General features: G+C 37.0%; 1 protein-coding gene across 1 annotated transcript in view; it reads right to left on the bottom strand.

The window, feature by feature from the left end:
* The window catches only part of LOC144472147 (muscle LIM protein Mlp84B), a 28623-nt gene extending 15964 nt beyond the window's left edge, over nt 1–12659 (bottom strand). The window contains exons 1-3 of the mRNA XM_078184928.1: nt 12506–12659; nt 6008–6132; nt 1693–1855 (exon numbers count right to left, since the gene is read on the bottom strand). Coding sequence (XP_078041054.1) covers nt 1693–1855; nt 6008–6122 — 278 coding nt within the window. The 5' untranslated portion in view covers nt 6123–6132; nt 12506–12659. The remainder of the gene's footprint in view (nt 1–1692; nt 1856–6007; nt 6133–12505) is intronic.
* Between the last annotated feature and the right edge of the window lie 1643 nt (nt 12660–14302).

The raw sequence follows: 14302 nt of genomic DNA, 5'->3' as shown, positions 1-14302 counted from the left end.
TCGCACACATGTTCGAACAATTCTAAAAACGTGCTCGAATCCAGCGATACTCGAACTCGACGAAAGCGTGCTTCCAAAACAGGGAATTGTTCGTCGGTAAAATGAACCGTCCCGAAGTAGCGCGAGATTGTTATGGTTCGTGTCTAGAGACTCCATCTCGCTGTCAGAGGTTTCAACGGAGCGCCTGGCGTCCATTTTGTTCTTTCTCGTGGTCCTGGAAGTTCTCGTCGACGCCAGGCCGGTATCATTATCACTTTGTACAATATACAGGTACAAACTACGGTGGCTGGAAAACTGTACATGGCCGAAAAAATGTTATCGCAACGCCGATCCGCAAAATATTTCCTTCCGTTCTCGTTCAACCGAGCCCAAAGTCCGTGATTCGGGACGGCGAGAACATTTTTCCGTCCGTCCACGCGCGCTTACGTCGTTCAAACAACAAAAGAAAAAAAAAAGTAACGAAGAGACAGAGAGTGAAAAACGGTAGTCGTCAATGAAGAACACCAGAATTCTTCTGTTTTTTTTTTTTGTGAATCTTTTTTTTCAAATTCCCTTTTTTCGTCTTTTAATGGCACTTATTACAGATGGTACAAATGATTCTATAAACTAGAGCGTAGAGAGATTGTAGTAGTCGCATAAAAGAAACGAGAGAAACGAAGTAAACAATCATTATAATACGTAAAATTAATCGTATGCGTGTTTCGGGGAGTTTTGGGGTCGGCGGTGGTGGGGTGGGGGGGGGGCGGTAGAAAGGATCGACTATGTGTGCACGTGGGGGTGTAATCGTAGTGAACGGTCGTCCAGCGCACACACGGGACACAATAGACAGAAGAGAATCAAATCGAAAATAAAAAGTACAGAGAGAAACAAAGAAAATAGAAGGTGTGGTGGGGCGGGGATGTCGGTCGAGGATTAGGTGGGTGTGGTGCACGAGTTAAACGTATCAACAAAATAGACAGTCGAGCTAGATTAAAACACAGTTAATTATCATTATTCAGAACGGTGGCTCGTCGTCGTCGTTCTCCTATGTTAGCCATCGGTGTCACCGCCATTGTCGCCATCGTGACCACCGTGATCGCTGTCGGACGACGAGATGGGGATTCGGTGAACAGAGGAGGAGTGTGATTGGTAATACTCGGGACAAGAAAACAATCTCAACTGTTCCGAAATTTACAAACGAGAAAACTCAGAGGATCGAGAGAATTAGGGGTGTGGAGTTGCGGGATTGTTACAGGGGGCCATAACAACGGCGCTGCGAGCTCTCGGTCCTCGATTAGGCTGCGGCTGCTTCCTCCTCGGTTGTCCGGGTTTAGGTTCGCAACCAAGAAGAGGATCATGCTGCCGGTTCGATGGTCGATCGGTCGGTGTTTATCGATGGCGTATGCTTTGTTTATTTTTTTTTTAACGCGATTGGGTTAGGGGGTTGAAAAGAGAAAAAGAGAGAGAGAGAGAAAAAGAGATAGAGTGAGTGAAAGAGAGAGTGTGAGAGAGAGAGAGAGTGAGAGACAGATATAGACAGAGGTGTGCATCGCAGACGACGACTCGGAGTGAGAGAATTTTCTTTTCCTTGTTTTCTTGTTTCTTTAGAGTTTTTCTTTTTGGAGTTCACGGGGCTGGGTTTCCATGGGGGCTAAGGGGGGTACGGGCATTTCGAAGAGGGAGGGAAGTCGGACGACGGCAGGTGGCACTCACTCGCTACTCTTCAAGTGTTCGCCCTGATCCATGGACAGGCAACCAGCGCCTCCACCGAAGCCGTATCCCTTAGGGCCGAACTTGCGACCGTGGCAGACTTTGCAAAATAGCTCGCCCTCGTGCTCGGTGCAGTTTGTCGAGTCGAGCAATTTGCCGCAGAGACCTGCAACAGACAAACACGTGCTTGTGCTCGACCAAACAATAGCGGACATCGTTCGAGGAGCATTCCCAACCATTGCCCCCTTTTAGGTGCGAACTAAGATTCTTTGCCCCTGGATTTATTCATCCATCTCTACTGTCGCTTATAAAGCGTTTATTTTTTAACATTAATTCCTATTTTTTTAAATTTACAATAGTAACACTTCACCGACCTGTCGTTTATTTTTCTTTATTTTATTCATCCCGAAAGGTAATATTTCAAAAATTATACAATAATATGGGAACTTACAGTAGTACAGTCTAATGCTTCTACCTTAATAGTAGATAGCAAATTATTTTTATCTATTCAAATAATTATTATTGGATGCCATGACAGCGGATTTACAGGCTACCGGTGGGTAAGGTGTTATTGTTAAGGTTCTAAAAGCTCATTTAACCCCTTGCACTATAATAACGAATCAGACTGACGAAGATTTGATACGTAATCTATTAAATATGGCTGATATTTCATTTTTTTGTTATCGAAGTTTAAATTATTATATTAAGGCTGAAGAAATACTAATCGTAGGAAATATTAACCATTATAAGTGCGAAAGAAATCGTACTGCGAGGGGTTAAGCTGCTTGCAAAATATTTCTGCATTACGAAGTGTTCTTATCAGTTATAAATTATGCTCTTTGCTTGCAAACCCCTACTTGTAAACTTACAACCAATTTTCTTTAATTGTAAGATTTTATTTCTAGACACGGAGCTTTGCTTTCACTCATAAACTAGTCACTATCTAGTCATAATAGTCTGTATATACATGGAAAGTATTGTGTCTGTGATTGTTAACTATTTTCACTTAAAAAATTTTCATCTGTTCGCAGTAGTCTATTTTAATTTACAAATTGTTGTGTCTGTTCATAATCGTCTATTTGTACTTTATATGTTTTTTATATGTTCATTGCAATTTGTTTCTTTTTGTAGTCTCTTTCTACTTAGAAATATTCGTGATTCAGACACGATAATGTCTGCCCGCAAACACTAGTCTCTATCTACTTATTTTGTGTACCTAATTATGGCATTCTGTTTCTAACTAAAAACAATTTGATCTTTCATAGTAAACATTGGTACTACTGTCCCAAAAAGGATGTAATTATATGAATATAGTTTCTAATACAATTCTAATAAAAAACTGTTAGATTATTAGCTTAATAAATTGATAAATCGGAAAAATCAATATGGCGACCATCAAACCAAACTAAGCAACGTAAAAATAATTGAAAAATCATGTCGTAACAATTTTTTAAAAATATCCTTCAACTGCAATCGATTATAAAGTTTCCAAAAAGCATTCGACATAATTATCGAAAGTTTTTGAATTGAAGCTTTCGATAATTTTCGAATTATCAAAATTGTCGAAAAATCGAAAAGCGCTGCAATAAAAAGAGAAATTAACAATTTAAAAATCGCTAAAAAGTTATATCACAATAATACGTGAAACTACCCGTGTATGCAGCGTATAATTAAAATAAAAAACAATGAAGACGGATCAAAAGGATCCAAAAATTTGTAGCTCCATTATTGATACATTGAAGCTTATTAATTATTAAAAGAAGAAGTTTTTCATCGTTCTAACTATTGTATTTGACAATTAACTCAGACAGCTTTTACTCCGCACAAAGACCCTCCATTTATCAACCCCTTGCTCTATTTCACAGTTACGTCGATTATCATTGCTTCCATTCTTAATAATTTCCCCAAAATAACGACAGAATTTTTCTCTCTTGTATGCTTTCACCTACATTGCCTCCCAGATTCTAAGAACAGGAGAATCAAATTTTGTTTCAACTTAAAAGAAATATATAAAATTCATATTCAGTAGATTACGTACGATATCTTCGTCGCGAATCTGGCACGCTGTTACAGCGCAAGGGGTTAACAACCACTTAAATCTCGATCTTACCTAAACTCTCAAATACCATCTTAATCAGATATGAAAACAGTGGAAAAACTCGAGCGCCGCTATTTTGCAAATAGAAGTCCATTATCCGGTTCCCGAAAATTCGCGTTAAAAGCCTCGAAATGCGTCCCGCGGCTTGAGGTCGCGCCGCCGCGAATAGCAATGGCCGCCGTTGGGTCGTTCTTCGTCGGATCGTTCGCGAGCGACAAGAATCGCGGGAAAGTGTAACCGAATAAACCGGCATAATGATCGCGTCGGCCGAGCGTGACCGGGGTTCCTGCGGATTATTCCCGCGGCGTCGCCGAAAAGCGAAACGGCCGATGAATATTCGATGGGTCATTTTCTATTTCTATTTTCTGGGGGAGGGGGTGGGGGCGCGTCGGAATTTTTGCGGGCGGGGGTCGTTGCACCCTAGGACACACCTCGATTGATTCTCTGGCTGGCACACAAAACTAATTAGGGCCAAGACAAAACCTATCCGGGACCGGCGTCTCGAACCTATTTACGGCAACGGCTAAATTTAAAAAGACTCCGGACGACGATGATGGGCGTCTTGCGCAACGGGACGCGACACACCGTGCTCCAGAATCCGAGAATCCTGGCCGAAACCTGTTCCGTTCGAGTGTTTATGTTTTCTATGGGTGGCGAAGGCTGATGGCAACAGGTAAGTGGTATCTCTTTCCCTAATTATATCGATTGATTGAATGTCCCTATTTTGTCACGTATCATTACGAATTTTATAATTATAAAAGTTCTGATTTGTTCACAAAGGTTACTATTGAGACCGTTATTGTTCACTCGATTTTTGTTCCAAAATTTATGTGACATTTTTCAAACTTCGTCGATCTTCTTTGGTAAGTTATTCTGAATAATGTTTGTAAAAAATATAAATATCGTAATGTTGAACGAAAACTGTAATTGAAAATATTTGATGCTATGAAGCAATTTTTTCAATATTTTGTTACTGTTTTACAAGGTATAATCTGTCCTCGAATTGTTTCATTGGAATTATTATTATTAATTAACTGTGATTAATGATGGTATCCCGTTCAATATACCTATACGACACTAAGTTTATTTTTATGAAATAAACATCATTCGATCAACGTTGAATTCATTTTATATTAAGTTTATTTGCGATGTACATCCATAAACAAATCTTCTTTTAATAATATTGATAATGTCAACAAGTATAGTATGCTGACAAAACATAATGTGTTTTCATTGAATAACGATTACCAGACTAAAACTTTTTAATAGAAAAATCTGACACGTGACGTCATGAAAACTTTCAAATCTATTTAATATCTGGCAATGTCTAGCAATATCTAATAACATTTAACAATATTTACGGTTACGACACAGAGCAACATTTTCTTTCAAAGTCTGCTGACCTTTAAATTTGTCTCTAAAAAAATTAACGGACTATCTTTCATAAAATCGAATTATTTGCACTGAAATTCATATAGAATTACTGATTAATTAAATTCAAATACGGCGGTAGTGCAATGAAATATGCAAAGTGGTCTAGGAGTAGAATGCTTCTAGTAACATAATACGATCAAGACACACGGTCACTTCTGACCTACAATTAATTTTCTCTTTTACATATTCGAAAGCAGACTCTTATACCCCTTGTTACGTCTTTTTTGGAAAAATGCCAGAATACTCTACGAAGAGGTGGCAACTGTATTTCGACAATAATACCTAAACGAAGAATATTTAACTTGAAAATTGTGCGTGATTTCAGCATGAAACGATTATAAATTCCAGGAACATTGTAAATACGTTTCAGATAAAAATCTGTGTTAATATTATATCATTATATTATATATTATTTATGATAATATTGCAACATAATATTATATATTATATATGATAATATCACAATATTATACATGATCTTTGTTATCGTTATAATTAACGATAACAAAGTTAAAAGATAGTATTAACTTTATAACATTATATAACTAATATTATTTCCTTACCAGGAGGATAAGAAACGCAATTAAAATTTTAATGTATTGCCATTTATACATTATTTTGATTTGCCAAGTTTAATTACCCTTCCTTAGTTATCAAATTTATCCAGTGGAAATTAGTATATCAAAATGAGAACATAAGAAAGGTGTAAAAATTGGTACAAATAGTGTTAAATGACCGATAGATCGGATAATCGTGAATATAGGGTTGTTTTCTGAGACAACTCACCACACTTGAAGCACATCTTGTGCCATTTGAGGCCTCCGGCGACTCGTTCTTCTGCGGCGTACACGGATTTGCCGCATTTGGGACACTTGGGGTGTTCTACTGGTTTGAAGGGCATTTTGTTTATACTGGAATCAGAAAAAGAAAGCTTCCTTCAATGATGCGATCAGCCTTTCCCCATCCTCCAGACGAACTTTTTTATTTTTGATCATTTTTGAAATTGAACTTTGTGAAACGTACAAATGAAAAAGTTCGCCTTTCTTCTATGGTGTCTCAGAATTATACACTTTCTTTATTTCAAGGGGAATTTCTTTCTTATAAGTACAAAATTTACGCACCCTCCTTCGTAGATTACTTTCCACGAATGAATATCATCGAGAATTGTCGCTAATTTCTATATTTAATTTTGCATTTGTTAAAACGATTTAGAGTGTAACGATTAATAAAAATAATTTTGTTGCAATAACACAGAATGTAATAATTCTGTAAAAGTTAGTTAACGTATAACAATTTAGATTGTAATAATTAATAAAAATAATTTTGTTGTAATAATACAGAATGTAATAATTCCGTAAAAATAATTCAACGTTCATAAATTCGTAAAAATAATGTTGGCGTAATAATATACATGGCATACTTTATATATATATATAAAGAACGTAATAATTTCGCGAGAATAATTTGACAACCTGAGGTGGCGCAATTTTGAACGGAGTAATCTGGATAAAACAATTTCAGGAGCAGACTTAAACAAACTAATTGAGTTCAGATGTTTCAGCTCGGCTGACAAACGTTCCCCGTGCTTCTGCAAAAAGAACGATCTCGGGAAACGACTAAGAAGTTGATGCGATTCGTTTTGACGTTTCGAAAAATCGGTTCTAAATTAGACGGAAAGTGAACCGTGCCGCAACAGGCGATCTGTCAGAAATAAGCGAGCTGGAACGGTTCGCTTACTTAACCAGTGTCTGACTAAAACATGAAGAATTCGTGGCTTCCCTCTCGCCGTCGACAACCACGCGCGACTATTTTTGCAGTCGGCCATCGCGGGACGCGCGAAAATCGCGAAGATTTACGAGCCTAAGAGAACTCGGAAGCAAGACGCTTCAACACAGTTATATTCGACGTTTTCTCGCAAACCGCATCTCCTTACGAGATTCATTGCATTTACAGCGGCCAAAAAAGTCACGTGACTAATATTTCTTCGAGATTATTTTTTGGAAGCGATCCGCAGATAATATTATCTAGCGCGGCACTGAATTGGAAAGAATTTGACGAGTTGTCACAAATTGTAATCTATTGTAATTTTAATCTATAAAAATTTGTAATGTTGTTGAACGTTTGTTAACAATTTTTATTGTGGACATTTTCTAATTAATATTCTTGAACAGGGATATATTTACAGAATTTAAAAGTATTTGGAAAAATCGTAGAATATTTATTAGCAAATCTTTAAATACCGTGAGAATGTACTGTTTAATATTCTTCAATGTTGCAAAATATAGTATTTGAGAATATTTTAGAATTTTGTAAAATGTCTTTAAAAAAATGATTAAACGCTGTATACATTTGCAAGTTAATTAAGTACGTGTTTAGGTATATCGGCTTTATTAGACAAACAAACGTCTGAGAACTTGTATAAAACTTGTTTTGAATAGTATATAAATTTAATGTAATAATATAATATTCTTGAATGTTACAAAAATTTTCAGAATATCAAAATGTTACTGTGGAATTAGTAAAAATGCAGAAGTAACGAGGACGTGTATGATTGGAATATCGATCGATTACTTAAAAAACATGTGGTAATATTTATTTTCTATTCACTCGAGAAACTAGATATTTGTTTCTTCAGCCGTTTTGCAAACAAAATATAAATGTAACTCTAAATATTGAACGAAATTAAAAATGAAACGAAAATATATTCATAAATGTCTCGATAGAAATGGATCAACAAATTAGAAAATTGACTGGATAAAGTGGCAAACACGTGATCAAGACAAATGCAATTTACACTTTCAGATCAATTTTATTGGATCGGAAACACTCAATTGTTTTCTGAAATTGTAATTTTTTGCTGGAATTGTATCATTTCATTGAGAATTGTAATTTTTTGTAAAGTGGAAATTTTCCCTATAATATTATTCTTTTTAAAACTGCAAAATTTTCTATGGAATTGAAATTTCCCCAAAGCTATTAATTTTCCTTAGAATTTCAACTTCCCCTAGAATTATAATTTTCCTTAGAATTTCAATTTCCCCTAGAATTATAATTTTCCTTAGAATTTCAACTTCCCCTAGAATTATCATTTTCCTTAGAATCACCATTTCCCTTAAAATTATAATTTTTCTTCGAATTATAATTTTCCTTGGAATTGCAATTTTCCATGGAATTATAATTTTATTCTAGAACAACGTCACCTCGTCCGCTATTGTAATTTTCATTGGACTTGCGGTGTTTCCTCTATTTACATCGCCCATAATAATCGGGCATGGAAGAAAATATGCGGCCAATTCAATTAAACGTCGTCATTCATGCTCATCCCGGAAACTCGTAATTATAGACGAATAATCTAACCATGGAGGACCTAACGGCGCTGCCGCGAGCTCCATGAAGCTTTCAAAACGCTCGTTAATAATGATGTCCTGGAATATATTAATATCGTTCGCGATAGTATGACGGCGTCGCGGAATATTCCGAATCGCGTCCTGTGAAAATTCAATATCCCTTCGTGAATGTTGCACGGCATGAAATTTTAGACCATCCGGACACCTTGCCCCGATGAATGAGTTCACCCGTTTAATGGAGACGCGCCAAAAGTCCTCCGTGTAAAATGGCAAAAATGGACGACGACCCGGGTTACGTGATTTTTTAAACGAATCCGACATTTCCCTCCTGCAATTTCCGAATTTCCAAAATTATACGGGACCCTTAATTTTCAACACAGATTACAAAATGTCTGATTCTTGAGAAGAATCTGTAGAATTTATCTACGTAAGAACCATTCGCGTAACTGCTACAGTTAATTTAGGATAAATTCTCAAAGTTGAAAAATGCGAGCTTTCTTTTCAAATCTCACTTTTTCTTGTCCGTCTCTATTAAATTAAATTTAAACAATTTCAGAAATTTAGAATATTACAAATAAATATGCCATTACATTCGACAGACATTACAAAATAATTCTAGCTACCAATAATTCCTATAACTGTTACAGTTAACTCAGAATAAATTCTCAAAGTTGAAAATTCGACGCTTTTCCTTCTTTCTTTTTAACTTAAACAAGATTAAATAACACCGCCGTACTCGTTACTGTCCACAGAATTATTCTAGCTAAAAATCGTTCGCATGAATTTCACAGTTAATGCGAGGGGCACTTCCAAAAAGGTAATCAATCGGAGAAAGTTCGATGCGAAAGTCTGCGGAAACTACGGAGGAAAGTTGAAGATGGAGTCGCGTGACTGTCGGCCGACGTGTATAGATGGCAAGAGGGATTCGTAGAGAGGCGCTAGAGATACCAGAAGAGAGCAGCAAGAGAGACGGAAGGATTCTATATCGGTGCGGACGCGAGCCGGACGCGAGGCCGTATTAGGGAAGGTGCTAGATTCTCGACAACGCGGTCGCCTTTCCCCCTACCGACAGCAATCATCGGTTACTATCATCCAAAATCCAAGTACAATTATTCTCTACTATACTCCACTAGCCCAATATACTTTCCAATCAATTTCTATTGAAAACCTCTTCCCCAATTTTTATTTCAAAAAATGAAACAACCACAGTCGATTGACATTGATCTGTTAAAATGTAAAATCAGAGTGAAAGCGACTAATTATTCAGAGCTCCAGGCTCGTATGTTAAGGTATCTGTAGGGGAAAATTCAAGTTGGTTGAGTGTAACACCTGATTAAACACTATCAACTGTGATTAAACACGCGAAAGTTTACGACGTCGACACGAGAACAATGGTATTTCATTGGAGAACTATCGCGAAGGTGCTTCGCCTAATTCTATTTTAGTTGCACGTTTAGAATTAAAGGAAGTGTGCGTGAACTGCCTACCTACCATTAGCCAACATGTAACGAGGCCTCCGTTTGAAATTGAAAACTAGGTATAATGAAAAATAGAATCGTTCGGGTAACGAGTGACAGATAAATTAAACGTATTAGTGAGTGAAAAATTAATTAAGAGTAGTAATAAGTAACGAATTAATGGATGGTAGCAGTGATTAGAAAATTAATTGATAGTACTAACAGGAAAGAAATTAATGGAGACTACTAGAAAGTAGAAAATTAATCGTGAATACTAACAAGTAGAAAATTAATACAGAGTGATAACAATTAGAAAATTAATAGAGTGGAGAATTAATTCAAAGTGCTACCAAATAGAAAATTAATTCAGAGTATTAACAGGTAAATATTTACCTGTTAATACTATTAGTTAGTATGGTATATACTAACTGGTAAGTATAGTATATACTATTAATACTAGTTAATACTACTGTAGTAGATAATTAACAGTGCCAGCAAGTAAAAGCTTAATTCAGAGTAGTAATAACTAAAAAAATGTATTCAGAGTATTAACAAATAGAAGATTGATGGAGTGTATTAGTGAGTAAGAAATTAATTGAGAGCACTAATAAGTATAAAATCCAATACGTCTACCAATTAATAAATATAAAATACCATTTGAGTACTAATCAATCCGTAGAAAATCCAGCACGAGTAGTATGTACTAATAAGTAGAAAATTCAATAAATACTAACGAATAAAAAGATTGCTCGAGAATATCAAACAGCAGATAAGTAGTTTACTATCGCAACCAACAGCAATAAATGATTGCAAATAGTTCTCCAGTTGGGAAACTTGATTTCGCCTCGTTCGGAGGAAACTGATTACGGTTATCGCATAACTGAATGCGCCCAATATTTCGAGACAGGAAGCCGTTTATGCATATTTGATCGGCACCGCGATTAACAAGTTTTCCAGCTAATTAAAACGTATATAGACTGTAATGCAAGTTTCGTTCTCGAAGCATCGTCATCGCAAGACATAAAAACGAAAATATTGTCGCTCGTGTTGAACGCGATCTATATAATCGACTTTGGCTTTTTAAAAAAGGAATCCTTAAAAATTCCTCGCCTAGTCTACCATTACTAAATTCATTGCAATGTCGAGAAACGACGTTGCAGAAGTTAGACTTTGTGCTTCGTGGAATAATTTCTAACAATAGAATGAAGTCGAGGAAGCCGAGTTGCCAGTCCTCGCAATGAAAAACAAGAACCAAGCGAAAGAAGATGAAGAAGACGGAGAAAGTTCTCTCTGCGAGACGCCGGTATTTTTAGCGCCTTTGTTTGTACATATTCCGCCGTGTATTACATCATAACACTCGTACGATGCGCTTGCTCCTGTGTACACTATATATCCGGTTCGTCTCGAATTTCATCCCGTTGAACCGATGCGTCGCAACCCTCTTCGAAACGTCAAAAATCGTCACGTTATGACCCCTATCGATTATTATAGATAACATAGGTTGATTCTACGTGAAAAACTGCATTAAAAATGTGCAATAGAATGTTTCCACGCGACGCCCAGTTTTCGAGAAAATTTGGCCTGAAAACGCAGAAAACGCTCGTGCTATCAAATAGATTATGTATTTATGGTTGAAATAGTAGAAAAACTGTGTGAAAAAAAATATAGAACAGCGTTTTTCGTCGAACGTTTCGATTTTGAGAAAATTGAGTTTGAAGATTCGAAATGTACGCATGATACCGAATGGTTATCTGTTTTACTGTAGAATCGGGCACGGATCGATTCTACAGAAAACTAAATCAAAACTGTGCAATAGAATTTTTCCGTTTTCGAGAAAATTCGGTCTACAAATTCAGAAAGTATTTAGTTTTGACGTTAGAAACGAATCAGATCGAATCTACGAGAGAAATTGCATCGAAAGTGCAGAACAAAATATTTCCATAGAACGCTTCGTTAGCGTGCTGCTGCACAGCTATATTATAAGCAGCATATACTATACCCATCACCGCACGCTCACCTAATCTTTTAACCGCAATTATCTCCGCAACGGATCCTCGTACGAAAAAACTTCTTTCTACGTATTCCGTTCAATTTCTCTCGTACCATCAGCCTGTATCGTCAAACATTGAAAATAGCTTGCGCGTCACGACGTTCCGGCTCGATTTATCTCAAAAAACGACGCCCGATAGGAAAAAAAATCTCGTTCTACACAACCTCCGTGAATCTCCACGTAGAACCAGCCTGTTAACGATTCTACCACGATACATGAACCTATCCGACAGCGCTTCGTGAATCTTCGAATTAATCTCTACGTGAACTCTGGACCGGGGCTCCTTCTATATCATGGTACACCATGGGTCGTGGCCTAAGCCGACTTGCCGGCAAGCATAATCCGGCGGGCTCTTGGCAGTGTCGCGCGTAAAAAGAAAGTCCCCTCGATGTGTACACTGACTTGTCTCGTGCTCGGTGCTGGTACTCACCACCGGTAATCGGTCTCGGAGTCACGATCTTTACGGAAACTCTCTCGTGTAGGAGGCAGGCGTCAGACTTTAAACCACCGGGCGAAACCACTCTACACCGCACTAATACTGGATTCGAATGGCTGTTCTCGCGTCGTGCCCGTCCTAGTCATAGCCCGGGGTTTGCACACGGCACGTGTGCACCGGAACGTCAGTGCTGTTGACGACAGCGTCGCGGTGGCAGAGGGAGTGCGCTAGACGCCTTCCTTCCGCCAGCGGGGGTGTTACAACTACGCTCCGCGAGAGAAGACGATCTCTTGACGTGCCGGCGAACCTGTCGATTCGATACCACAGATTTCACTGTCCGCGACGGGCACGCGACGGTCACCGGTGACCGGCCGTTAACGACACCGATCATGTCGCCGACATCTCGCTAACCGACCAGTAAGTCTCCATGGTCTATCGGCGAATACCGATAACATTCTATCTACCCAGTGTTTACAATATATTTGCAATATTTTTTCCTCGGAATTACCTTTATCGTTTCGTTGTCGCTTATTTTGATTTCTACCGAAATATTTCTAGTTGTTTCCTCGAATCTCCGTTACAGAATAATCTCTGTCGCATTTCGTATTCTCTAATATTCAAAGTTTACGGGGAATCTTTTCTCAGCCCCTTTCGACTGGGAATTTCTAGTGATTTTCTCAAATGTTCGTATCATAATTTTTCTTATTCTTTGCTTATTGTATTTGAATTTTATTTGCAAGAACGTCTCCACTGAAAAATACCGTGTAGATCTTATAAATCTTTGCCCATAATCTTTCTTATTCATTAATTATTATATTTGAAATTTATGGGAAATTTTATCTCGGCACGTTTCCTCTGGATGGTTTCCAATGATTTATTCAAATGTTTGATCTTTAATCTTTCTTATTTTTTTATTTATTATTGGACCGTAGATTCTATGCATTTTACAATAAAACTGACTCGGTGAAAAAGTAAAATTTTAAAGGCATAAGAAGAATTTGAAATTATTTTTGTATTATATATAACTTATTAAAATAACTAGAAAGGGGAAGATATTTCACACGTTTCTTACAATCAAATTGCAGAATTTTTATTTGTCATATTTCTAATAATTTTCTGTATTTTTTGTTTTACAATTTTCTTTAATCTTTATTTATCATATTTGAAGTCTATAAGGAAATGTTCCTCAGCCTGTTTCGAAGGAAAAGTTTGTATCAATTTTTTCTTATCTTTGTTTTATAATTTCTTATTATTAGTCTTTACTTATTCTACTTGTAATGCGAATATTTATAAATATTTTTGACACAGTAACTTTGCCGAATGTTTGTTTCATTTGTTACAGAAAGATTATTTCCATTTTTCTGTCGTGTATGTACTTATGAAGTTCGGTGTTGCTAGGGACATTTTCTTCTGCGAATTTGTCCGTCAAATTTCTAGTAATTTTATGAAATCTGCATCTGAAATCTAAATTAGAAACAATGTTTATGCTCGGAACAGTCAGCAAATACTAGGAAAAGCTTTTTGCAAACTGCAGGAGAAAATAGAATAGTCCGTCAAGCGAAGCGCAACGTATTTATTCAGAGTTTCGTGATGCCGTTAACCTAACTTAACCTTACCTAACCATTCATATAGAATTCATCTTGGCAGAATATCGGAACCCGCTTAAGCGTTTCCAGATCAATTTCATTCTGATTTTATCTGGCCGAGCACCATAACTTCTCTATTACTGAAGTCAACGGAATTGCCAAGACTATACTAACAGGGTAGCAATAACAGTTTCAACACAGTAAT

The sequence above is a fragment of the Augochlora pura genome, chromosome 7, assembly GCF_028453695.1.
Source record: "Augochlora pura isolate Apur16 chromosome 7, APUR_v2.2.1, whole genome shotgun sequence".
Lineage (NCBI taxonomy): Eukaryota > Metazoa > Arthropoda > Insecta > Hymenoptera > Halictidae > Augochlora > Augochlora pura.
The sequence above is the reverse complement of the archived record's forward strand: the minus strand, read 5'-3'. Positions and strand labels throughout refer to the sequence as shown.